General features: G+C 38.1%; 2 protein-coding genes across 3 annotated transcripts in view; both read right to left on the reverse strand.

Annotated features, from left to right (window-relative positions):
* Positions 1–1,922: 1,922 nt before the first annotated feature.
* On the reverse strand, positions 1,923–23,891 carry syne3 (spectrin repeat containing, nuclear envelope family member 3). Of its 2 annotated transcripts, none has more exons than XM_028001535.1 (18): positions 23,757–23,891; positions 21,674–21,831; positions 19,220–19,392; positions 16,182–16,491; positions 15,940–16,095; positions 15,025–15,384; positions 14,036–14,172; positions 11,261–11,435; positions 9,498–9,680; positions 7,571–7,714; positions 7,194–7,328; positions 6,661–6,822; positions 5,781–5,953; positions 5,511–5,706; positions 4,672–4,806; positions 3,580–3,780; positions 2,655–2,705; positions 1,923–2,546 (listed from the first exon to the last, which is right to left on the reverse strand). In XM_028001535.1, the coding sequence occupies exons 2-18, from the start codon at positions 21,815–21,817 to the stop codon at positions 2,364–2,366; spliced, it is 3,018 nt and encodes a 1,005-aa protein (XP_027857336.1). In that variant the 5' UTR covers positions 21,818–21,831; positions 23,757–23,891; the 3' UTR covers positions 1,923–2,363. The 2 variants fall into 2 exon arrangements, with proteins under 2 accessions (XP_027857336.1, XP_027857335.1); XM_028001534.1 differs by lacking the exon at positions 23,757–23,891 and adding an exon at positions 21,917–22,211.
* Positions 23,892–25,375: 1,484 nt separating this feature from the next.
* The window catches only part of gabrr2a (gamma-aminobutyric acid type A receptor subunit rho2a), a 40,644-nt gene continuing 38,193 nt past the window's right edge, over positions 25,376–27,826 (reverse strand). The window contains exon 9 of the mRNA XM_028000101.1: positions 25,376–27,375. Within this exon, the coding sequence (XP_027855902.1) occupies positions 27,040–27,375 (336 nt within the window). The 3' untranslated portion in view covers positions 25,376–27,039. The remainder of the gene's footprint in view (positions 27,376–27,826) is intronic.

The raw sequence follows: 27,826 nt of genomic DNA on the forward strand, positions 1-27,826 counted from the left end.
CTCAAGTCCCCGCCTCCTAGTGTTTCCAGTGACTCCAATGCCCTCTCCGAGTTTCTGCCCCCTGGTGCTCCCAAGTCTCCGCCCCCTAGTGCCTCCTGCATTTTCCGCCCACCCTGGTTGGGCAGTTTTTTTTTTGTTTCTGGACTCTTGGCCCCTTCCTTTGCCTCCGCCCACCTTTTTGGGTAGTTTTTTGTTTTTTCGGACTCTGGCCCCACTTTTCAGTAAGCCTAGATTGTTGTATTTAAAAGTTTTTCTTTCTATTGGTTCGGAGTATCATTTTTGGATTAGCTGTATGCAAAAAAGGTAAACATCAGACATACTTGAGGTTCCATATATAAGAGATTTTTCCAGCAGTTTCACATGCTGCATTAAGATACAACTAGTACACCAAGTTTTCTAAATGCCAAACAATTGCCATACTGACATTTCTGAGGAAATTTAAGTATGTTTTTCATTTGATTTCAGAAAACAAAGCAGCACACGGTGAACCATCTTCACAGTTTTACATCTCCAGAAGTCATCTCATTTTGAGGTGTCAGTAAATGATCTTTTATTGTCTTCATTCTCTCCATCAGATTCCTGTCAACTCACAATCGATACAAACACTGTACACCAAGAACTTCAACTCTTTAAAAAACAACAAGAATGTATACATATCCTGATCATCCAGACAGATTTGAAGATCTCTGGCCTCAACTTCTGTGTTCAGATGGTCTGAGTGGTCATTGTTACTGGGAGGTTAAGTGGAGTGGGACTGTTTTTATATCAGTGAGTTACAGAAGCATTGCAAGGAAAGAAGACAATGAAAAATCTGCATTTGGATGGAATGATTAGTCCTGGAGTCTGGAGTGTGCTGATCGTCATGGTTACTCTGTCTGGCACAATAACAATAAGACATACATCTCATCTTCATCCCCCCATGCTTTATTATCCTTCATGACCTCCTCCTTCTCTTTATCTAAAAAAGTAAGAGTGTATGTGGACTGTGATGCTGGTATCCTGTCCTTCTACAGAGTGTTATCTGGAAAACTGATCTACCTTCACACCTTCAACACTTCATTCAAGGAAACTTTATCCTGGATTTACAGTCTGACCTGGTTCCTCAGTGTGTCTTTGTTGAGAACAAAAAATCTCCACTTTCCTTCATTTCTCAAATCATTTGCAAAACTATATGAGCATTTCTCAAAACGTTTAGTACAAAAAGCAAAACAACATGAATTGCCTGCAAAAGCCATTTCTCAAAATCCTTAGTTGATCTTTCAAAGGTCAGTGTCTGCTTATGAGAAGTCCTTGTTTCATTTGTACAGATGAGACAGTCAAACTGATTAGTCATGTTGCAGGTATAACTGTGTACTCTGGAGGGATGTTCTGTTGTAAACTATAAACATTGATCACAAATATTGTAAATTGTAATTGTGAGAGGTCAATGGCATTAGACTGGACAACATTTATATTTTGTTGAATAAAAAATATAGTTCCTCTGTTTCATTATTACTTTTTGGTTTTTCTTTGTTGCCTTTTTGTGTAATAACAGATATTTCTTGTAATATACCTAAGTATTTACTTGAATTGTTGTTCGACCTTCAACAACAATTAACGAACATTTGAACATGTTCGTTATGATCATTATTCTCTTGTAGTCTGTGATCCTTTTTGGTTTTAGATAGAAATGTGATATTAATTTACTAAACACTAACACATCCTATTCTCCAAAAACGATAATATCTCATCTCACACGCTCTACTGAAACAGAAATGAGCAAACAATGTCTTAAATATTTTTGTTCAGGAAATAGTTTAAAGAAATCCTGATGATGCCGATTAGACAACAGTTGACTGATATTTCTCCAACTATAACCAGGTAACTTTTATTGACAAAATAAGAACATCTCAGGTTGTTGTCACAATACCAGTCAGTCAGAAACTAATTATCTGAATATTTATTTATATCTGAATCAGAAACGTTAAATAAACAATGGAGAAACATTGTGCTGGTACAGACGATTATAAAACACAAAAAAACAAAACTTCATCGTAAGTTATATAATGTTCCATAAAGAGGTCACATGACTGATATGTTACTGTTGTGATGAACTGCTGAATCACATGATGAGGCAGAGCCCATCAAGGTTCAGTGTGGTGGCACTGGAGACTAAAGGGCATCTTAAACATGATCACCTGCAGACAGGTGAGCTGTGGTGGGTGTGGCCATCCTGACATGGAGTTACCCTGCTGCAGGCTGAATCAGGATAAGTTTGGTATTAAAGTAAAATCAAGAGCAAACAGCAAAACACTGCAGAGTCTTCATGCTGACTGAAGGTGGAGTTCTCCAGTCGGCGTTCGGGTCTGTCACTGTCCTGGTTCTTATGTGGGAGGAGGCCCGTCGTAGCGCAGCATGACATTGAAGGATCGGGCGAAGTTGTTGGAGAGCGAGCAGCTGTTCCCATCATCCATGAGCGGCAGCAGGAAGGCGAGGAGCAGCAGAGCGAGGAAGAGGAGCCACAAAAGAAGAGCCAAACGACAAATCCTGTACAGCAGCCCACGTTTCTGAAAACAGAGAGAAGATGGAGCAGAACAACTCCACATGAAGCAGTGATGGGATGATGCGTTTAGATGTTTAATTGACGTAGGACGGTGTTACCACGGTAATGTTACCTTTTCTGTTCTTGTTTCAGAGACGGTTCCCTTTACATTCTCTGCACCTCTCTGCAGAGGCAGAACATCAAGTATTAGATCGTTTATCTTGACTCCGTAGCTCAGAAACAACACAAACCAATTCTGACCAAACTATCTGCATCAGACTCACTGGGAGTTTACTGTTCAGATCGGGGAAATATCTCTGATACTTCAGAGTGGGCATTTATTTTATCCTTCATCTTGTTAAATTTATTATCATGGTAGGTGTTTTGATTTATTGTTGTAAGAAAAAATTCCAATTAATGATGTCTAAGGCAAAACGTATTGTCAGGATTGATTTTTTTAGTACTTTTTTCCACAGTTTGTTCGATGAAAATCTCAATAAATACCAATGAATTAAAAAAATTATTAAATATAGTTACTGTGTGCAGTTTAACCATACAAATCACACTTCTTTATGTGACTGGTGTCCTAAAGAAGCATATTATAAACGGGGATGAGCAGTATTTGTGTTTGTGGGGCCATAACTTCAGCCATACAATTACCCAAAAACAAAGTAATAAATAGTTCTTAATGTCATTTTCATCGTTATCACAAAAGTGCCACAAAATAACGTGATTAAACTTTATGTCTATATTCATAAGGTTTCTCTACACAGAATAAAACCTCTCTTTAGCAGCAGAAGTAAATTTGCACTGCCCCCTGGTGGTGCACATAAACAGTGCACCAAGAGCTGAAGCCCATTCTACCAACAAATTATTAAAGTATCTATTGTAATATAATATCACTGTTGGGCATCATAAGATACATAATTATTAACTTTTTGCTACAAAACTGGATTGATTTGAGGTAAAAATTTGGCCTCATTTATCTACATAATGGTTGTGTTGTGAAAACTGACATTATGGTGTTCTGGAGTTATAAATAAATAAACTGAACTGACCCTAAGCTCCAGTTCTTTCCTCTCCTCGAGTCCCGGTTTAGCCATGATGAGGTTGTTCTCCACTTCCTTCAGCTTGGACTTGTAGAGGGTCCAGCGGTATCGGAGGTTCTCCAGAGTTTCATCCTCACCTTGACTGCTCTGAGTCTGCTGGAGCAACAGCTGAAACATCTGCTGACCTTCAGGCAGCCTGGATGTCAAAGCCTGTAGCAGAAGAGTTAATTACATGACATTAATAACTAGTCTATAATTAACATATTAATAACATTACAAAACCATGTTTGAATAATAAACAAAACTGACATGCACTTAACCCCAAGCTGCCTACGATCTGCACATCTGTGTATAAATGTGAATCTGAATGGATGAACATAAAACTCTTTGAATTTTCTGTCAATATGAGCTGCAACATGTTTGAACATTTCCAAAACATCAAGCTAAAAAATAAGTCAAAAAGGAGGTTGGAATTAAATTATGGAAAGATGAAAGCATGAACTTACCAAAGTGTAGGTCATTATTTTCAAAAAATGATAAGAAAGAAAATATTTGATGGTTTCAAAGATAAATAACTTCAAATTGTGTTGCAGCTGTTTTGGTTTTGTAATGTTTTCTTTCCTTTTATGCTTCTGCTTAGTGATTTTTACATAGAAAAAATGAAATATTTTATAATGATGTATAAAGTGGTAGTTTAGTGGTAAGGATAAATATAAGCCTTGTGCTTCTGTCTGCATCTTTTCTATCAAGTTTTTAAAATAGTTGCAATATTTTAAAGTATGGATAACAAATGATTAGATGACTGAATAAATAAATTCAAAAAATAAATAAATAAAATTCTCTACATGTTATCTACCATTTACATATATAATTACATTTTTAGCATGTTAATATAATACTACTTACATGTTTAACATGTTAAGATATGAACAATTATGGTTAGCAATACCAATATATGATTAATATGTGATTATGTTGTCAATATTTGATTATACGTAATTTATATGAATAATGTAATAATACTGCTTTACAGTTAGATATGTTATAATTAAGAGACATTTCAGCTTTTTTTAAAGATTTCACTTCATTTCAGTCTGTTACCTGCAGGGTTCCCCGTCGGGTCTGGATCTCCTCGGCACTCTTATCGGTTCTGGTTATCTTCATCAGAACTTCATTCTCTCTGGACAGCCACGCCTCAAACTCCCCCCAGTTGATTTGGTTTAGATCTCTGCTGCCCTGCAATGGCCAAACACAACCTGGGTCAGAACCAGAGCTGCTACTTCACGTTCTCTACCAGTGTGCAGCGTCGTTACGTCTGTCATAGATGGAAAAACGATCCAAACAGATCCGATTAAATCCACTCAAACCTCAACAATAAAATCAGAAGAGGTGAGATCATCAGGCCTCATGTTTTTCACTATACAAATATCTGAGGGTCAGTATCGGCCGATACTATCCGAAACAGAAAAACAATGCAGAACTGACTTTTTTTTTTTTTTTTTAAACACAGACATAGATCTACTAAGCTACAAATTTATTGGCTAAATTTTCAGTATATCACACTTAAATGCACCAATAACTCCACATGTCAAAACACAACTTTAATGTGTTCAGTCAAATAGAAGTATAACAGCCAATGTACAATAAGTAAGAAAGAGAAAAAACCTTTTAAGTCAATTCAGCACCGTTTTTCCTGTATGGGATCGGAATCGGCTGATACTAAACCTCAGATACCTGTTTTGGTATCAGAAGGGAAAAAAGTGGATTGGTGCATCTATAATCATGTGTTTGTAAAGAGATTCAAATTTTTGCAAATTTTTCTTTTCCAGAATTTTAAGGCATAATTGAGAAAATCTCTGTTTGGTTCTGAAAAGTTCTATAGAGCCAGTGAGGAATAACCAGATCAATATTCTTTGACAGGGACAAAGAAAAATATTTACCCTGCTATCATCTTCTCCTGAAGACGAAGCCGTCGCCTCGCTTCCTTCTCTTCCTGCTGTGAGCCGCCGTCTGGGTCCGTCTGTCTGACAGGTACCGGACAGATCCACTACCTGCATTATATGATCTGGTTCTGATTTAAACTGTCCAAAGCTCGCTGCTGATCCAGAGTGAATCTCAGTGGAGCCGCCCTGCAGCCTGACAGAACAAATACACTCAGTCTAATGCCGAGCAGAACCTGATCAGAACCAGGTTTGGGTTGAATCAGTTACCTGTTCAGATTCAGGCTCAGTGTGAGCAGGTCCTTCCAGCGCTGCCTCAGCCGCTCCAAGTCTTTCTGAATGTGGACCCGGCCGTCCGTTGAGGTTCTCCTCAGAACCTTCCCACCCTGAGCCTCAATCTGCTGCAGGTGGAGCTCCTTCTCTGGGAACTCCCCGAGGAGTTTCTGAGGAGAAACATGGAGGAGACAGGAATTCAGGTTAAAAACACATGCATAAATAAATTAAACAAGATAAAATAAATATCTTAGTATGTAATTAATATAGAAAATGAACTTTTTAATTTCTAATTTATTGAATTTAACCATGACTAATGAGTCTGTGAGGCACCCAGGAGAGGAAGAAAAATGCTCACAGGTGTAAGATATTATTGTTTGTATGTTATTATTGTAACATTGTTTTCTCCTCTAAAGCCTGCAAATAATCTGAGATAATGCTCCTTCATCTGACCTGCCTTGGTATCGTTGACTGTTACAACATTCAGATGTTTAAATGTTAAACTGAGCTGAAGCCTCAGAGAAAATATCTGACCGATTCCTAAATCTGGAGGTTTTCTGTAAAACATCACTTTACTTTAACTTTAATTCTTCCATCATAAAAACTGCATGTCAGAAAATCTCAGGGTTCATTATGTTGGGTTGGAGTAGCTGTGCCGTTACCGTGGTTACCCCTTACTTTTGTTTCTGACAGGTCAGAAAGTGAGCCACGCTGAACAGCTGAGATCCAAACACAGAACTGGATCAAAGCAGGACCTGACCAAACCTTTTAGGTCCAGTTATCAGAAACCGGTCAGAACCCACTCAGGTTCTGGGGATCGGTTTAGCTCAGAAACATGCAACTTTCTCTCTTCTTCAGAACCAATCAGAAAGCTGACCTGGGCTTCGGGTCGGCGCCCCTCCACACTCCATCCTCCTGTCGGGCTGCAGAACGAATCCAACTTCTGCCTCATGACCATGATCCACTTCTCCATGTTCAGAAGGTCGCCTTGGAAACACTCATGGTCCGAGACGATGTCATCACAGTCCTGAACTTTGACCTGGACAAGAAGGAAACATCAGCTCTGATTTGTTCACTTGTTTTCAGAAAGAAATAAACAAATGAAAAGAGAAAAAAGGAAGAAAGGATGAGTGGCTGAATGGAAGGATGGATAGAAGGAAGGGAAGAAAAGAACAGGACAGAAGCAAGGAGCAACGGAAGAAACAGAAAAGGGAGGGAGGGAGGAAGAAAGGAAGTTAGGAAGGAAAGAATGAAGGAAAGAAAAAAGGAAGGAACCAAGGAAGGAACAACTGTAGGAAAGAAGGAAGGAAGGAGAGAACAAAACAAGAAAGGAAGTAAGGAAGGAATGAAAGAAGGAAGGAAAGAAGCAAGAAAGGAGAGACAGAAGGAAGGAAGGAAGCTCTATCTCACTGTGACTCTTCGGTGAAGCTCGGACCAATCAGCACACAGCTTCTCGTATTGGGTCCGGCTGCTCTGATTGGAGGAAACCAGCGTCTTGAGAACCGTCAGCTGGGCCTCACCGTCCTCCAGCTCCTTCTGCAGAACCTGAGGCCAGAAAAACACCAGGAGAGTGATGATGTCACACCTCAGAACAAAACTGTTCTTCAAAAAACAGGGCTGGTTGAGACCAAAGCTCCAGAATCAAGAGTTTTGATTCCAGTTTTTGGTAGAAAAAGAGATAAATTACAGAAATTATTGAGCTTGTTTTAATTTTTCATGCAATTAAATTGATTAATTTCTTCTTACGGTAAAATTAAAGCGCCTCCTGTGACTTTGTTTGAACTCACCAGCATCTGTTCCAGCTGGCTCTTCTTGGCCAGGATGTCTGGCTGAAGAACATCAGCAGCCAGCAGCCGCTCTCTGAACACCGACAACGTGGCGAGGATCTGCTTGTACGCTTCGTCAAAGTCTTTGGTTCTGGAGATTAAACTCTGACAGACAAAGGGAACATCAGAACAGGTTGGAGAGAAACTGTCAGGTTGAGGCTATGAGTGGTTTCGTGTTTAGTTCACTGACAGTAGGAGATAAACTCCTCAACCCATCAGACAGATGACTCTGAGAACAGGTCGCTGCATGTTTCTGGATCGTTAAGTTTATTATTGACCCAATCAGTTCGGCTGAAACTTTGCTCAATCAGAAACCGGAGAGCTGTCGGAGATCTCTCCGTTAGCAGCAGCAGAGCCCAAACTGAGCAAATATCAGAGGAGTTTCTGTTTCCTCTGCGAGAAACAGGAGCTGCAGGCTCTGAAAACCAAACATCAGCTTTCTGACGCAACTTTGACAGAGGCAGAGGAAAGAATACAGGATGAGTTTCCAGCAGAGAGACGGGAGGGCGCCATCCTTAAAACGCAGCAGGAGCGAGTTGATGGATGGAGCTGCTACGGTGGGAAACTGCAGGTATAGTTTGAGGAAGGAAGTTTAGACACCGAGGTTAAAGAAAGAGGGCAACAAAGAGAGAAGTTTATTCAAACATTCACATCCATTTTTTATGTTTTCAGCAGATCAATCAGCTCATATTTCATCTCTGGACACGCACAAATCAAACTTCTACTTCTGCAGGTTATTTGACAGGAGTCTGAATTCAACAAGAAATGAAGCAATTGTAAGATTTAATTCATGAATTAAAGCATTGCTAACCCTTATGAAATTTTTATTAAAATCAAAAATATAGCAAAGACAAAACTGCTGGTTCACAGACTCGAAAACAATTGATCGGATTAATTTTGATGAATCGATTACTGAAATAATCACCAACTAACTAACAGAAGTAATAAGGTCAAAACTGTGCAAAAATAAGTACATTTTGCACTTCAGATAAAAAAGCAGCAGTTTTACCTTCACCTGGTTCAAATTCTGTAAAAAAAAATCTTTTAAGTACTTTATGCTATCCAAATATGAATCAGTTAATGCAAAAATAATCAATAGATCAGCTGTATCAAAACATCAGGTGTTTTGATATTAAAAGTACTTTTTTTCTTAATCAGGTGAGCACTAAAGGAATGATATGCTGCTGAATTTTAGGCAATAAAATATATTTATTTTTATTAAAAAATTTAATTTATATATTTATTTATTTGCATCTCTTAATTTATTTTTAATATTATATAAATAGGCTTAAATACAAAAATGTGCCAATTAAATAATGAATTACTAAAACAATCGTCAGTGGCACTTTTACTCAAAATGTTGGCCGTTTTTAGTTCTGTTGCATTTATTCAATCGGGGGGGAAAAACACGTTTTCCAATGAATGATCACAGCTGATTATTGGAAAATTTATCAGTTCAGATCAATCTTGTTTGATTGATTGCTGCATCTCTACTCATCTCCACCCAACAGAGACATAACAGAGAAGAGGAAACGTCTTAGTTTTTTGGGTGTCACAGTAGGATGTTCCTCTTTAGTGGCTTTTATTTGTTCTTTTCCAATAAATGTAAACGAATCTAGTTCACATTTGTGCATCTCGAGAATATAGCATGTTTTAAATATTTTATACCATAAAATGAAACTGATGATAGAGCAATTGAAGTTCATTTTCTTGACCACTAGGTGTCCTTCTTCAACACTGTTATTACCTAAGCAACAAATTGATTTATTTTTTTAAGTAAAGGTTTTAGCCACAACTTAAACCAAGTTGTGGTTTAAGTGGGATGAGTGGGCAACGTCGAGTCGCCCACTCATCCTCCTTCCCTTCCCACCCAGGTGGGCTCAGGTACCTCCAGCCTGTTCTTCCTCTCCAGCAGCTGGTTGTGCAGCAGCTCTCTGGTTCTCACGGCGGCGCTCAGCTCCTCCTGCAGATCGTCAGAACTCTCAGTACCGAACACCGAGTCCAGCAGGTCTCCTTTCACCTGCAGCAGACTCAGACGCTCCTGCAGCTCGGTGCTTTTCTGCAGGAGACCCTGAAGGAAACGGAGGAGGAGACAGAAATGATGCAGTTAGAGGTGAGACACTGAAACGCTGGATCAAACTTTGAGCTGAAGCTGATTTCAAACTGAACAACAATCAAACAGAGCAGCTGCACAGAAAACATTAAAACATTCCTGCTATATAAACTAAATACATGAAGAATATTGTCCATTATGCTTCAGTTTTCATCAGATTCTGCAGTGAAACTTTCAGTGTCTGAATGTTTCTGGTTGCTTCTTTTTACATTTCATCATTTCAATGTACATTTTATGACTAAAATCAATGAAATACTTGCTTTTTACTAGTCCTGGGTGAAATGGCTTAAGAATAAAATCTTGATTTCTGATTTCTTTTCCTCACTTTTCTTCCTTTAAAATTGCAAATGAGAGAAAATATCTTTTATTTCAATAATTCCTTGTGTGACTTGACTTCAATTCAAAGTTAAAATAAATGGAAGCTGTAAAACACTTTTGTCAAACAAGATGGCAAATTTTAGGTGAGTTAACATTATTCTAGAATCCCAAGAAGTGCATTGTTCATAAAAAATTAAAAAATCGATATTTTACAAAAATTTTATTTTCCAAGAGAGCATTAGTGAGGTCAGACATTGATGTTGGTCGCCTAGTTTAATCTCTGAGGTTCTCTATCAGATTGAAGCCATGGCTTTATTAGTCTGTCAATCAAGTTCCTCCAACATAAACTTAATCATTTATGTCCTGGTAAAGCTTCCATTTTACAACAGAAAGGGCCCACCCCCAACTTGTTTCTGCATTAATTTGAATCTCAATAAATGACATTAAATCTGTCAGTAACCAGATTCAAAACATAAAACTTGCATCACAGAGAGTAAATATATTTTAATTCCTTATTTCTGTTGATTTTGATAAGATGCAACCAAGGAAAACCCAAAATGTAGTTCCTGTGGAAAGAAAAATATTACATAACTTCAATGAATAATTTATTTTTAATATTAAAATTTTGAAGTAATGGCCTACAAATATATCGCAAAGCATGCTGACTTGACAGTAGACAGTTACTGACACCTTCAACAAGGAGGCAGGTCGCTAAATAAGCTGAATGTTCACACAAAATGCTTTGAGCATATTAAGGGAAAGTTCAGTGGAAGGATAATATTTGCTAGCAACATCATCAATATCATGGAGCAATTAAAAAATCTAAAATTAATTATAACTTTACATAAACTTAAATTGTGATAAGGCAAATTAAATGTTAAAGACATAAAATAAATATAAATCATTATAAGAGATTAAATTTTTTTAAATTTATTATTATGACAGTGGAAAAGAATCGGATCAAGGAACTCAAACTGTTCTCTGAACGTAGTTCATATATGTTCACACTTATCCAGGCTTCAAAAACAATCAAATATCATAGTTTAAAAGACTCCATAGGAACTCTGCAGCACAACACCTGCACATTAAAAATCACATATCAGTGTGTGTGTGTGGGGGGGGGGGGTGTGGGCGTGGGTGTGTGTGTGTGGTTGCATGCGGGGGTGGCTGTGTGTGTGTGTGGGCATGCGGGCGTGTGCATGTGTGTGTGTGTGTTATACCTGGATCTTCTGCAGCAGCATGGCCGTGTTGGAGAAGTCGTTGACGTTGTTGGAGGCCTCCATCACCTGAGAGACGGAGTTTGCCCACTGAGAGAAGCTGAGCAGCGGATCCTGGAGGAGACTCCTCAGCTCCAGCTCCGACTCCGAACAAAGTCTGGAAGCTCTGCTCTTCACACTGAGACACAGAGACGGGAGGAGGACGAGACAGTGGACACAGTGTTTAACAGACAGCTCTGAGACTGCACCAGTCTGTGTTTCTGACGCTTCGCCTTCAGACTGCAGTGGGATATATTTCTCTTTGTTCAGTCAGATGATGAGCGCTCTTTAAAGTTCACTTTGCAGCTTAGAAAGTTCGGCATAACTCACCACTTCATGAACTCTCTTTCCTTTCAGAACAAACAAATCTAGACGGTTCGGTTTTAGCTGCTGAAAATGAGCCTTTTGTCTCCGTCCAAGGTGAGAATCAAAACAAACACTGAGTTGTTATTTTCTGTTTCTCCATGGAAACGGAAAAAAAGACTGGAGCTTGTGTTTAATTCATTAATCCCTAATAACCTTCAGCTTTGTTCAAACCTGACAGATTTCAGAAAAAAACATCAAACTGAAGCCGCTGAATAAAAAACAACATGTTTATGTTTGACAACAAATTTAAAAAGTTTTTTAGCTAAATAAGAAAGGAGTCATTATGAAAAACAGAGGTTAGTGACGCAGAACACTGAACATGGATCAAGTCTCTGGTTCTGGTTAAAATCTGATCGGGTCAATTTTGGTCTATTTTAGTAAAATAAAAAATTGCATAAATATTTAATGGGAACAAACAAGTTAAAATTCATGCTACAATTACATAGATCAATGATTATGTTTTGTCTTTTTGGTCAAAAACAGACCAAATAATAATATAATAATAAATGATGTAATACATACAGTTACAGGAGATTCTTTCTGTCTTAACATGAGTGACAACAACATTAATTTCTCTTTTGGATCAATAAAGTATTTTTCAAAAGAATTGAAATAGAAGATTTTTCTCTCTTCTGTTAATGCTGTGTGGACTTAACTAAAAGAAAACATTTTTATCCTGTTTATTTAACTATGTATTTCACTTTGAGCAACATAATACTTAGTTTGGCCCAAATTATTCATGCAGATCTTTAAGTGATATGAAAGATGACAACATCTTCGATCCTCAAAGACCCAGAGCTTAAATATAAATGATGAAAATAACTCAAAATGTGCAAAAAAAGCTGCTCAGCAACTATGATAATGGACTAAAGATTTTAAAAAGTATGGTAGTATAGTAGTTTTTCAGTCTACTCATGTGTCTTTCATATAATTTTATTGTCTTGTCATAGCCTTTGATACTATTTTTATATAAACTATAAATAGAGGCTAAACTGCATCTACTGGAGTTGCAGCAGCTTGCAGGTCTGAGCTCAGCTTCCTCCCACACTGCGATGTTATTCAAAATTAAACAGAATGCAAAAGAAAAACCTGAGAAAGTTGCATAACTTTTTACTGGAAAGTGTTTCTTAAAAACAATTCAAGATTCAATTTGCCTCCGTGTGTTAAACAGGAAGCTAAATTACAACTGAACTGAAAAAACAGAAGCATAAGAAGCACTGCAACGTGTAATGACCACACTAAGTCCTCAGTTTCTTTAGAGATGCTAAAATGCTCGCCTCGCCTCGAATAATTCCCCTGTTTGCTGAGCTTTTAACAAGTTCAAATCAAATGTTTCCCATTACTGAAGAAATTTGCTTTAAGAGTCACTTTTCAATGCTGTTCCAGAAGCTCCCCCTGGTGAATGACGCAAGCTGTGGAAATAATAATGATGCTGCTGCACAGGTCAACAAGAACACACTGAATATAAACCGTGTGCGTCTGACAGGATGTTGATACTTGTGTTTAGACTTTCGAGTTTTACTTTAATGTGTTAAACGTTTCCTCAAAAACACAAGTTGTGGCAGAAAACCCATAACTCTAAGGAAAGTAGTTTTCTCTGGCAACTTGAATTAAATTAACAGATTTTTAATTGATTTTTCAGCTTTAGCAGTAGAAGTTGGCTCAGCAGTCAGTAACAATAGCAGCATATTTTATTCCACAGCAACGTTTTTGGACAGCAGGGGGAGTTTGTCTTTGTAATTTGTTTAATCTGAGGGTTTATTGTGCAACCTGGATTGTCAAACCCAAAAACTCCTTTTTGAAAATAGGAAACTTTATTTTAAACTCCCTTTTCCTAATTTCCCAAAAATAGGAAATTTCTTATTTTTACAGGTAATAGGAAATTAGGAAATTTTCCAAAAATGTCCTATTTTTAAGAAATTTAGAAAATTTGAAATGCACCGATCAGAATTTTGTGGACAGTTTCTGATCTTTCCGTATGCTGCTACAGATTTTGGGTTGATTTTTGCATTTTTTCATGTTTTCTTCCAACAATTTGTAAATGTATGTACAACAATATTTCTGAGCAATTCACTGTATGGCTCTGATATGTAAACAATCAATCAAATCCGCTGAGGTAACCAATTAAATAAACATCAGACATAATGAGACGGATCGGCTTCAGCTCAGCTTTACATAAATTTTACTCTCCTTTCTGTTAATAATTTACGTTTCATGGTTTCAACATGTTTTACAGCTGCTTTCATCAGATCAGATCAGTTAAATCAGCTGAGAAAATACATTTCCATGGAAACGGCGGGATTATTGATCGAAGAAATACACCAACTGCGGCAAAACACCTCAGCTGAAGGTTTGACCGCAGGTTGCTCCTACCTCTGATGTTCTTTAACAACAGCCAGGACGCCGTCTGTGAGGTGGCGAGGATCCTCCGAGAACCTGAAGAGATCCTTCAGCTGAGACTTCAGCAGATCCACCTGAGTCTCTTTACCTGCCAGCGTGTTCCTCACACCCTGAAACACAGAGGAGCGACTCTTCAGGTTCCTGGGCTGAAACTCAGACAATCCCGTCCATTTCAGCATCCCCGCCTCAACAGTCGACCCCACTGCCTTCTTCAAATCAAACTAAATTGTTGTCAAATGTTTCTGCTGCAAAAGATTTTGTTTGTGCCGCTATCATTTTAAATGCTATTAATAAATATTTCCAGAGGTTATTAAAAATGTTTTGTTTCAGTCAAAGTCTGGTACAAAAATCTTCGCTGCACAAACGAGCACAAACTTAAACATAAATTAATTCAAATAAATTTTGTTTGATTTTGTTAATTTGGAGGCCAGTTGACCTTTGATGACCTCTGGAGACATTTATTTATATCTGTAACGACAGCGGCAAAAACAAAAATTTGAGCTGCCCAAACATTTTAAAAAATTGGATATCCATTTGGTTTTATTTCGTTAATTTTGGGGGCTTGTTGAACTTTATTCTGGAAACATTTGTTAATTTAAAATGATAGCAGCATAAACAAAAATATTAGCAGCACAAACTAGTACAGACATAAAAAGAAATATTTATATCAATTCTGTTTCTTTTTTTTTAAGTTAATCTCTGGTGCTCGCTAGAAGCTTTTATTTTAATTTTAAAAACTATAATGGCACAAACAAACATTTTTGCTGCACAAACGTAGCACAGTTGATTGACATAATATTTCGTTTGATGTTTTAAAATGTGGACAGGCTAGTTGACCTTTGATGACCTCTGGAAACATTCATTAATAATTCTAAAATGATAGCAGCACAAACGTTTGCCACCAGGTTTGTTTAATATGAAGAAGGTGTAGAGGCGAACTTCACTGTGACGCCCCAACTTACCGAGTATTTCCTCCACCGACCCTCCATCTGCTCCTCGGTCGTCTCCTTGCAGCTCTTGGACTCCTGGGTGTCGACCAGCTCCTGGTCCAGTTCCTGCAGCATCTCCCTGATCCGGCCGATATCATCCCCCAGCCGCTGGCACCGGGTCGCGTACTGACTGTGGGAGTCCAAGCTGCAGCGCAGCCCCTCCTCTGCCTCACAGAGACCCTGCCGCAGGCGCTGCCAGCCCAGCCGCAGCTCCTCGGCCTCCTCCTGCACGGCCTCGGCTCCCGCCGGGGACGTGTTGGCTCTGACGGCGTCGGCCATGCCTTCGATGTGCTGCAGCGTCTTCTCCTCACAGTCCACGTTTTCATCCACAGTCTGAGATAAAGCAAGACGTTAGGACAGGGGGTTTACTTTCTTACCATATTTAACTGACTTTAATAAAATAGATAAAAGTCCATTTGGATGCAGCAAATTCTGCTTTTCAGTAAAAGTTTCTGCATAAATGTGGCTTTACTAATAATCTTATCTTATCTTTACTCTTGATGGTAAAAACATTGACACTTTGTGTCTTTCTTAATATATTTTTCATTTTAAGAACATTATGTCAGCAGAAATTTTATTGTGATTAAAAATAAAAAGTCAACATTTGCATCAACAACTCTTATGCAGCAGAAAAACTGCAGGTGCTCCAGAACCACCCAGTGTCCAACAGGGACGTACTGATCCACTTGTTCCCACTTTTGATGCCGATACAGATATCTGAGCTTTAGTATCAACCGATACTGATACGATACAGAAAAACAGCGTTTAACTGACTTGAAATGTCTCTTTTTTTAAAGTCCAGTTTCTCTCTCTGACCTCGCCTGTCACTCTGCGGACCTGGAACCGACCAGCAGATGCTGACATGCTGTTGGCAGCGGTTTGACTGACCTTTAATGCTCTCAGTTTGTTCTCCGGCGTTTCTTCCAGCTTCATCAGCTCCGTCAGCTCTTTGGTTTTAGACACCAACCAGGACTGGAACTTCTGAACGTGGCTGTGGAACATGCGGTGCTCTTCGCTGAACTTCTGCAGCAGCATCAGTCGCTCCTAACCAAACAGGAAAAATTTTTTTAAAAGCATTCAGAGGTGTTTTATGACCCGGTCAGGATGATCCGGGGTAAATTGTGTCTCACCTGGGCTCGGTCTCGAACTTCCACGTAGTCCTCCTGCAGCCTCTGCTGGGCCTTTGCGTCCACGCTGGGATCCTCGGTTCTGCTGTGCAGCGCGGCCGCCTCATCCAGCAGCCTCTCCAACAGAACCGCCTGGCTCTTGATGTCGCTGACAATCACCATCTGCTGCTCCACCTGCCACAGCTTCTCCTTCAGGCCCATCTGCAGCTCCACGTCCAGGTCCAGGCTGCGGCGCTGCTTCGCCAGCCACAGCTCAAACTCCTCGTACGCCTTCAGGTACTCGCTCCAGTGGAGCCACACCCACTCAATCCGGCTGCAGAGGCAGATGTGGGGTAAACTTTACTTTAGCGCTGCAAATAAATATTATTTTAGTAATCAATTATTCTGATAAAGAAATCTGAAGATTTTTATTTAACTATTTTAGCCTTTATTAATCAATGTTAGAAATGCATTAAACTATTAAAAAAAACAATTAGACTCTTATTTATTTAAGAAAATACATTTTCTTAATTTATTTAAATAAATAAAATTAATTTTATGTAAAATAACACTCACATTAATTTGAATAAAAATGTATTTTAATAAATATTTTTAAATTTAAAATAAATTTTAAAAAATTATAATTTTTTTAATAAAAAATTTTCATTTAAAATTTGTTTATTTTTAACTTTTAAAAAATAACCGGTTTTTAAAAGTTTATATTCCAATAAACTTTTAAATAAAACTATTTAAAAGTTAACAGTTTGTTGATTATTATTACTTGGGGATTATCAGATTAATAACTAGATATCAAAAGGTGTTTAATAGGAGATTTTTTTGTTTGTTTTTACAGAATTTTAAAACTAAAACTTCCACTTGAGGAATTATGGGTTTTCAAAAGAAGTTTTTATTCATATTAAAGGCAAAATGTATATATTTTTGTACAGTTTTGCATTAATTAATGCTATGACATTGTTCTATCTGCAAAGTCTGTTAACGATTAATTTATCACTAAATTAGTTTATGGTAATTTTAATAATTGATTCATCAGATTATTTCAGCTCTACTTTACTTCATTTAAACTTCCACTCTGTAAAATAACCAGCACCTCCTATCAGAGTCAGAAATCTCACATCATCTTTGTTCTCAGCTGGGATCTGATTAGTTTCTATTAAAGACTTGAAAAGGTATTTAATTCAAATGCTATTCATGCAGCTCCTTGTTTAACTCAAATGTTGAAGTGACATTTTGGAAAACATCTCGGTTGATTTGACATTTAGCTGGACTGCATGCCGACAACGTGACATTACAGGCTCTTTAGCAGCCGCCTCTCTTTGTTATCTGTCTGTTTCATATGTGAAGCCCTTTGAGATGTTTATGCTTCCTGCCGTGAGGATATCAACCTCTGATGATGTCTTCCTGGCATTTTCCTCCTTTTTAAATTGTTTTTTATTCCCAGAGTGAGAAAATAAATCTGGTTCTTTTATTTTGCAGGAAAACAAGCAGATTTACAGGAAAACAAGGAGGAATCAATGGTCCGATTTACTGGAAAATTATTCTGTAAGACGATTCACAAAAAACTTCTGCAGACAAACAACTGTGAAAAAGTATTTCAGAGGCAAACTACAACAAAAATAAGTTGTATTTTCATCTCTGATGTGGGTACATTTTTTGAAATTTCTGTTTTTATGTCAGAGTGTGACCTCTTCCTCTGAGAGGATCGTGAATATGCAGCTTGCTCTCTGATTGGTCGATGGATTCCACCTGACAGGTGATTGTTTCTCTGTGTCAGGTGTTTTTGATTCATCTGAAAACAATCCCAGTATTTAAATGTTTCTGCCAACACTGAATTCAGTGATCCTTCCTCTTTTATGTTTATTAACATTAATGTCTCTCTGGACTTTGTCTGACAGTTCCCCTGAAACTGTTAGAGGAACTGAAAGATTAATATCCCATTAGCTGAGTTTTTAATCCTAAAAGAGGTTTCCTCCACCACACTGAAGGTTATATATTATGACTATACCTTCATCATAATATCAACATGTAAAACTAAGCGTACATCACAATATTTTCTAAAACTGTGCAGCACCCATGCAAATGTTATTTTTATTTAACTATTTGGTAGGAACATGTATTTTTAGATAGGTATTAAAATTAAGTGAACATGTGCAACAGGGTTTGATTTTAACAATATAATGGATGTGAAGTTTGTCTAAATGTGTTTATTCTTTGAATAAACACATTTTGCTTAGTCAACAAGTTGTCTGTGTTTTCAGTTCTGTTATGTTGCTCTTGACAGTTGATGGTTACCATAGTAACCGGTAACTGACAGCTCCTCCCCCTCTTTTCTGTTGCCGTTGGTAACTGTGGTATGTATTAGCTTTAGCTCAGTGTTTTCCTTTCAAATATTATATTCTAACATATATTTTAGACAGATTTAATCATATATTTTGTAATATTTGTATATATATTTTTAACTGTTATTATTTTTTGTCCATTGTTATTGCTGCTAATTGCTGCCAACTGCTCATTGGGAGCCATTGCTTCTTTAGGATTATTTATGATATTTAATTTAATGTATAAGGGCAGAAGCTGCTGGACTGATGTTAACCACAAACTTGATTTCCTCTTTTCTTAGAATAAATACAGTGAACCTGAATGTGTCGGTTATGAAGGCAACCTACTGGAACTGAGATGAACATTGAAGGATTACACATGAATAGAAACATAACCAAATGTTAAAGAGAAGGGGGGAAAAATCATTGCAGTTTGTTAGGTATTCATAGCCTGGAGAGTGTTTTTGTTGATATGGTAGAGGAATGATAAATAATATAATAATAATAATAATAACGCTTTAGGGACAAGTATAAGCAATTAGCATGTTGGTTTAGCATTTAGAGCCGTAACTAATTTGCAGTGCCCATCCCTAGAAGAGCTTTTAAGTAAACAATCATTGAAATGCACAATTAAACGCCAAACAGAAGGCAAATAAACATATCATTATAGAATTTGCTGCAACTAAAATGCCACAACCTCCAACACACTGATGCACCGAAGGTTACCTGTGACAGTGGGTGATGTAGGTGGTGGTCTCATCCCACTGGTCCTTCAGCTCCTTCAGTTTGATATTGGTGCTGTTCCTCAGCTCTTCATCGCCGCTCTGCAGAAGCTTCTCTGCAGCCATCAGAGCCTGATCCACTATCATCCGACCATTGTGCGCCGAATTGTGGATTTTCTACAAAATCACACGTGAAAACTTTTAAAATCCAAACACCTTTCAGCATTAAGACTCCTATCTCTAGCGACAGGAAGTTCTTCAATTATCACACAAAACCAACCACAAAGAACTTAACAACAACACCTCCTTCTTGTTTTTATGTTCCTATAACTTTGTTCAAATGTTCAGATTTATTCTCCCCTGAAAAAACTACAAAAATCTGATTTTTCAAAATCTTTAAATCTGATTAAGATTAAAATATCTTTTCTCCTGAGATCAGATTAACAAGTTCAGCTCACTTAGATCCTGGATGTGAACCTCTAAATCTGTTGCAATAAGCACTGATTAATACTTATTGCAATTAATCAATGCAATACTTATTACTTAAAAGATTAAGTGATTAATGATTTATCACTAGATTAATGAGCTTCATTAATCTAGTGATAAATGAGCTTCATCATTTCCATTTGCATGTTTGTTTTACTCAAGTTCTTCAGGCATTAAGCTGGTGATTCTACCAAATAAAACTGAGATAAAACTAGATCAGAGAACAACAGAACACAAACAACAACATACTGCAGAGATTTGCCTTCACCATTCATTCTTGTCCTTCATGTGTTTTCTCAGATTCATTACTTTGTGCAACGCCTGAAACTCAGTGCAACAGCAGCTAGAGCCTAAAGGAAAATGTTGACAGATCTTCAGGAAGCCTGGAGACTTATTTAAATTATTTATAACGATCATTTTAAAAGGTAAAGTAAAGGAAGCCTTTCTGCAGCAGCAGGTTCAGAGTGAGGAGGTTTTATCCCCGTGTGAGCCGGATGAACATAGAGAAACAGGAACTCTTTGTAATAACAGCTTTTAGAAAAAAACACACAAGAAAAACACTGCGGTCTCCTCAGAAACAACGTCTCTAAGACAAGAACATGTACTCAGATTTAGTAACTTTAACAGAATTACAACATAAATCATGAAGAATTTTAAACTGGTTCTGCCGCCTGTTTCTGCAGAACAGCTGACAGACTGCAGTTTTCATGAGGGCGAGGCCTTAAAGTGAAAACAGGAGGCGCAGCGACTCGATGCTGATTGATGTTGTCATCAGCTGCAGGAGCAGATCTCTATGCTGGTTATTCACAGCCTGCAGCAGCTCTTCATGGAAAGTTTAAGATCTGCAGGAGCAGCAATGCAATTAATGAGTCCAACTTCAGTTAGGACAATGCCCAGCGGGGAGCGGCTCATAAAACTGCATGCATTCATGCAACCGGCTGTCAGATTGTCTCTACGGCTGCTTTAAGAATACTGATTTAAACAGAGATGAGATTCCCAGTTAAAGCAAATCAAACTGCATCTCTGTTTCCTGTCAAGGTGACTATTGTGCTTCCTTGAACAAGTTACAATAGGTTTATGGGCATTATTTTTGCACAAAATCATTTTTAGATATTGAGATTTTAGTCAGCTCAGTTCTGCCCATCTTGAACTCCTTTCACAATGAGCTGAGTTAGGGTCTGTACCTTTAAATGCAAATGAGCTGCTGCAGGCCACGCCCCTAAATACTCAATGTTTGCACTTGCATGTGAAAATGGCTGCAAACTTGTCAGCAATTATACAATTGACTTATCATCCAGGTTACTGGATAATAAGTCAACATCAAAACACTTGTCTTATCCAGCAGCCATTGTACAGTGGTATAACCAGCTGACCACACTTGCTGGAGCTTCAATTAGGTTGTTAGGTGACGACGCATCGATTGTGATTTAACAATCTGGGGGTTTTTGAAACAACTCATTTTCCAGACACCAAAAACATGAACTTACTTATTTTTACTTATTTAAATAGTTGGGATGTCTTTAGAAGCAGTTGAGACCCAAATGAAAGTTAAAAAATGTGAATTTTTCATAACTGATCCTCTTTTTTCAGCAGATAAAACTGGCAATAGAGCAGCTGAAGCCCACCCGAGAGCAGACAACCCATCTGAAAACAGGTAGAACTGGTGCTAGAGCAGGTATAACTCACCTGAGAGCTCATCTTGCTAAGTGAAAGCAAGATGAGCTCTTGCTCATTTGTGACATTACATTCCAAAGGTTTTGGAAATGGCTCATCTTCCTATCATCACTAAATTATTACTTACATAATTACTTATTTTTTTAAGCACTTTCTAGAAGCAGTTCAGATCCAAATGGAAGGACAAAAACGTGCAAAATGTGCACAGCAGGTTGGGGTTTGTATAAAAATCCTGCCACATATCCGACTAAATCCTACATTCAGACAGCATAACCCCATCAAAGAAAACCCGACACACCTCGGTTTCCCTGAGTCGGGCCTCCAGGGCATCTCGTGATCCCGCCGTATTGTCATTAGCCTTGAGCTGCTCCTCGATGCCCTTCATCCAAGCATCGGCCTCCTGCAGGCGGGCGGTGAACTCCTGCTGCTCCTGCTGGGTCATGGCCGGACCAGAACCTGCAGAAAGAGGAATAAATCAGAACCAGCAGGAACATGAAGCTGTTCCGTCTCGGGTTTAATTCCCTGCCCATCAAGGTGTAACCTTCAGGTTGTGAGTCAGAGGTCTGCATTCTTCTTCTTCTTGATTGTTCTCCAGTAAAAACTTCATTAATTCTCCTGCAGTTTGTTGACGTGGGAAAACAAAAATCCCAGGAATACTCTGTGTGGCTCTCAGGTCTGTGGAGGAACTCGTTGTTCCCTCTGGAGCTGCAGCTGGAACGTTAAAAGTTAAACTGCAGCGAAACACGAAGCTGGGAGGAGCCAACGAAACGACTTCTCCTTTGAGAGGCAGCAGAGTGAGAGCGGTTTTCCTGAATGACTCACTTTAACCACAGCAGCATTCCTCTTGGTTCTTTCACATCACGACTGCAGAAATTCTGAGTAATAAACTTAAATTTGGTTCAGATGGTTAATCCGTTTCCCTCAGGCTTTAACTTTGTAACTCTGTAGCTCTAAAGAAACAACCAGAACTCTCAGTTTGGACCTTTCTGAACTCGGCTGCTTCCAATTAATTCAACTGTTTTATTGTTGCCTCACAGTTAAACATCACAGGTTAGAAATGTGTTTCAAACTAACAAAAATAATCTAAAAAGTTCCTCTCAACGTCTGGTTTAGTTTTCAGACATTTCTAAACAATCAAAAAGAGAAAAAAAATCTTTTTAAATCCATCAAATGCACATTGACAGACGTTTGTCCTTCCAGAGCCACCGTACTTTCAGTTTCAAATCTGTCAAACACTTTAATTCAAACTGAAGAAAAAAAATGTTTTAATCTTCACATAATTAAAAAGCTTTCAAATCTAAATATGAACATGAGTCTCCTCCTTTATATTAAATGTTATGTATGTTTTGTATAGTCTAGAAATTCTTTCCTTCAATCTCAGAATTCCAACATTTTTCTCAGGAATCCTGGGAATGATCATTTTAATCTCAGAGAATGTGCTTTTAATCTTAGAATTCTGACTTTAACCTCTGAATATCAACGTCAATCTCAATATCAACTTTAATCTCAGAAATCCTGCCTTTTGCCTCAGAATTCCTACTCTAATCTGACAATTTTGATTTTAATCTCAGAAATCTGGCCTTTAATCTCAAAATTCCAATTTTAGCCTCATAATATGTACTTCAATCTCAGAAATCTTACCTTTAATCTCTGAATATCAATCCTTAGAATGTCAATTTGATATCAGAAATCTTGCTTTAACTCTCATAATTCTGACTTTAATCTCAAAATTCTGGCTTTAATCTCGGAATATCGACTTTAATCTTACAATTCTGACTTTTATTTTAGAATCCTGACAAACTTTAGAATTTTTTCAAAATTCTGAATTGTGAGATTAACGTCAGATTCCCCCTATTAGTAGTTATCCTAATACTCATTTCAATATAACTGATAATAAATGACTTTTTAAACAATTTAATCTCTGAATAATTTGATGTCCGGCACCAATTGGATCAGGCAGATGCATCCGGTTCTGTTATCAAAGGTCCGAACTGACTCACAGCAGCTGTCAGAAGATCAGAGGAAACAGGAAACTCTACAGGAAGCAGACCAGACCCATCCTGACCTTCAGTCTGCAGCCAGAACCGGAAGCCCAACAAGAGACCACAGTTTAGCGGCTACCCGTTAGAGTGACGCAGCTCTGTGACGTCATGTGTGTTTTGATGTTAATCCACCTGAGCCTGAAGGACAGGTGAGCTTTGATCTCAGCTGATCAGGTGTAACGGAAACTCTTAACAGGAAACAGAGCGCTGGTATCTATGAAGCGACCCGGAACACACCGAACAGCTGCTGCGGCGGCAGCCCGAACTCTGTCTGTGTTCGGTCAACAAACAATAAGCAAACAGCGTGTAAACAGGTCCAAACAGAACACAAGCACTCACAGCTTCCGGCTCCGAGCGGTTCTCTGTCCCGCAGCTGCAGAGAGTTATCAAAACAGTCCGGGTCGGCGAGGACGGGAAACTTCCTGCTGACAGGAAGTGGAGCTCTGCGCTGCGTTCACTGACCGCTCGGAAATGAGGGAAAAGCTTCAGATATTACTCATGACTACAGGATTTTTTTCACCGCAAAATAAAAGATGGTTGAAATGAGTAATGTTTGAAAGTCTGAAACAAAATGTAGACGCGCAGATTAATATTGCTGTTCCAATAATAGAAGAATAAAATAAGTCAAATTCACATACTCACAGAGGAATCTGAGGATTTCAAATGCATCAGGTTACACTGATGTGAAACAAAACAATGTTTTTGATTGTTTTATTACTCTACTCAAAGATTAATCAGCTATGTTAATATCAAGTAAATAAAGTTTTTGATAAATTACCGAGGAATTAAAAATGATTTAATCATTTTATGTATCTCCTTTTCCCGTTGTGTTCACTTTTCTCTGTGTACAGTTTCTGTTGTATTGCATTAGGTCTCCACCTTATTGGGAAAACATGCAATATGTGGTTGCCCTGGTGAAAGTTGCTGTAAAATGAGCAATTAAAAAGTGTCATATGTAATTTAAAAAAATCCATCTAAACAAAAAGGTTTTATTAAAAATTAATTGTTCTGGATAATGTCTGCTGTTTGATTATTGAAATAATATAGATTAGTAAATAAATTACTACCATTTTACCACTTAGTAAATTATTTTTAGACTACACTAGCCAACTGTTGTCAACCAGAATCTGAATGCATGATCAATAATTAACCAGCAATGAGTCCATGCAGTTGTGCAATTTGTTATGCAGATAGTTTAGAGTGATATGGCTCATTGGATTAGATGAGAAGATTAGAAATACCTTTTGAAAATAGCAACCTTAAACCAGGTGTAAAACATTTTCCTTTAAACCCATATTTCTCTGTTAAAATGTTTTTTAGTGGTATAATGGTTTTCATTAAGTGGAAAGTCATCACAGTTAAAAGTATCTACATATTGTGTTTCAATGAGTGATATGAGATACTTTAACAAAATAACTTTTCAATAAAATATGCAGTTAGCCAGCTAGCTAGCTAATGTGGTGAAAGAACAAATCATTGTGCTGCAGGTGGCCTGAAAATATTTATCAGATTTGGCTCCAGTAACTAAGATATTGTAAATTAACAGAGGAGGCACATGTGTAACTTTTTGCCAAGCTTTGTGTCTGATTTTGTCTTGCATAAAGCAAACAGCATTTCAGAAACAACAGTACTTTTCCTCGAGGAAACTGTCCATCTATCAGTTCCAAACCGCCTTAAACACTCTTGGACTATGCAGCATAACTATTGTATTTTGTCCACCCTAATGACTCAAGATCTAGGAATGTCTTCTGCATTTTTGGCAAAACATCTTTTAGTATTTTCTTGTATTAAAATTACTTTCGAGATTATACCTGATTCACCTTATAGGTCTGATATCTGGAAGAATTTGATGAAATTACTTTATCAGGTTTCTCTGTGGAAACGGATTCAGACTAAGATGTTAGAGGAAGAGTGAGAGCAGAGAAGTCGGTTCAAATCCCTCTGAATCAGAGGCAGAGTCAGTATATTACAGCTATATTTAATACATCTTAACCAACACAGAAACATTCTTTATGTCAGATTTAACCAGTAGAAACATTTCACAGACAAACTCAAACACACAGCTGAGCATCAAACCAAAACTCTTCATCACCTGCAGATCTGAGTGTCTGCAACAGGATTCGATCTCAGTAAACAGTTTCCTCTGACACATCGACATCTCGACAATTCAAAAACATTTCATCATCTGTGGTGACGATAAATGCTAAACATTCATGTTTAAAAATAGATTGACTGCGATGTTTGGTGGAAAAGCACCAAGACCTCCTGCCAGCTGGCAGATGTGAAGCTGCAGACAGATGTCCAGATGTGCAGCTAGATGTAGAGCATCCACTGCAGAGAGCTGTGCTGTTGTGGAGAGACGTAACCAGATGTGTAGTCAAAGTAAAATCTGACACTGCTACAACCTTTGCAGACAGATGTTGAGCCATAGACTGATGTGAAGCTTCAGAAGCAGGTGCAGAGTCAGACAGATGCATACAGATGTGTCGCCTGGTCTCTGCAGTTCATCCAACGTTGTTTTTTCTTCTCATAAAGAAACAGTTTGTACTCTTTAAATTAGCCACCATTAGTCATTCTTGATCAAATATAACCTTTAAAAACACTCACTTTGTTTCAACAGTTCTTTAATCTACACAAATACAAACTTTATTTTATAATACAGTGAGGTTTAGTGGAATAAACTAGTCCAGTAAATAAACACAATAAGTGTTTGGCCAGATTTGACAAAGACTTTTCAGCCATCAGATCTGTGATCAGATCTGTGTTCAGGCTCTATCGATGCTCACACGATGATCGACTCGCTTTATAAAACACAGAATTAAGATCTTACAGGAGCAGCAAAAGCCGCAATTGCTGCAAATCTTTGTACTCTGTGAAAACATTTACCCAGAAATCAATAAAATGTATTACTGTTTGTGTCTCCTCAGCTCTGACAGCGGTCCATTCCTTAATGACTAGTGAAAAACTCTTCAGGGTTATGATTTCAGCTGTGTTTGTTTTTCTAGTTAAATATCTTCTGTAATAAACACCATCGTCTGTGGAGGACTAACAAAATAAAGCATCCCCATCCTCTCCATCAGAAATAACTCACGTTACCGTGACAACCTCCGCCAGGTGCTCCGTACCTGCTGCCGTCTTTCACATCTGAGACTTTAAAATTTCCTGAGGTTGAGCTCAACATGTTCATGCAACTCAAAAGTTGAATTCTACAAAAGCCAATAAACCAAATCTGAGCGTTTTACATTCAGCTGGATTAAAACTTGGAATTTGAACAAAACCAGTTAATTTTCAAACCTGAGATGTTTTTCTTTTTTCCTGTAAATCATCTCTTCAGTTGCAGATTTTAGTTGTCCTGAACCCAAACATTCATAACTGACTGTAAGAAGTAACATCCGACACAGTTTGTGTGTTACTTGCTTTTACTGTACAATATTTATGAACATTCAAGCTGCTGTTGGAAAGAAATGAAACCCAGAAACAGAACTCTGGAGATGTTTTCAGTACCTCAGGTTCTGCTGTACTCCCTGTTCTTCCTGTGTAAGATAACCAACATTATTAACTCTTCATCTCCTTCAGGTTCATCACCGTTATTAGTTTCCACCGTTTCACCCCCGGCTGTCAATCAGCAGTAAACCGACCAGTAGATGAGGTTGAAGAAGATGTACGATCCGGGGAAAATCATCCGGGAATATTTATCGATGGCGTGCGTGTTCTGGATGATGTTGAGGGCGCGGAGGCTCTTCCTCTTCTTGATGCCAGTGGACTCGGTGCTCATGGACAGGTGCACCACCATGTGCTCTGACTTCTCGGGGACTTTCTGCTTCTCCTCGGGTTCGTCCTCGGGAACCATCGGCTCCTCGGTGTAGCCGGCCAGGCTGTTGGTGTCCGCCTCGCTGTAGGTGCCGTCCAGCATGGTCATGGTCCGTGTTTGGGAGATGCTGCAGGTGCAGGGCAGCGACTAGAAGGGTAAAAAAAAATCACAAATCATGAAGACGACTGTCAACAAAATCTAGCTTACATTGAGACAGATTAAAACTGCAGAATTTTGATTTATTGTTGTCAGATAGATTTTAGTCATTGATGGCAAAAAGAAAAACTAACAGTAGGACCAGAATTAGTTTTGTTATTTTATCTACTGTTTGTGCCACAAGAATATCAAAAAATATCAGTAAAATGCAGTTACTGTGTGCAGCCTTGTGATATAAATCAAAGTGTTTTAGTGTAAATGGGAATGTTTATCAAAAACAAAATTTGTGTTTGTGAGGATATACTGTATATGATTTGCCATTAAGTAGCAGCCATATACAGTAGTTGCCTAAAAAATAAGCAATAATTTTTTTGATTGTTTTTATTATGTAAAGCACCTTGAATTGTCTTGCTGCTGAAATCCGCTTTACAAATAAATTTGA

The sequence above is a fragment of the Xiphophorus couchianus genome, chromosome 19, assembly GCF_001444195.1.
Source record: "Xiphophorus couchianus chromosome 19, X_couchianus-1.0, whole genome shotgun sequence".
Lineage (NCBI taxonomy): Eukaryota > Metazoa > Chordata > Actinopteri > Cyprinodontiformes > Poeciliidae > Xiphophorus > Xiphophorus couchianus.

Bases quoted from the DNA above. Each gene is read 5' to 3' on its own strand.
- syne3 (XM_028001534.1), bottom strand. From the start codon at position 21,944: ATGCAGACCTCTGACTCACAACCTGAAG. The intron at 5,707-5,780 runs GTAACTGATTCA...TTGTTCTGTCAG, and splicing joins CTGAGCCTGAATCTGAACAG to GCTGCAGGGCGGCTCCACTG. The intron at 2,706-3,579 runs GTCAGTTCAGTT...CTGCCTCTGCAG, and splicing joins GGAAAGAACTGGAGCTTAGG to AGAGGTGCAGAGAATGTAAA.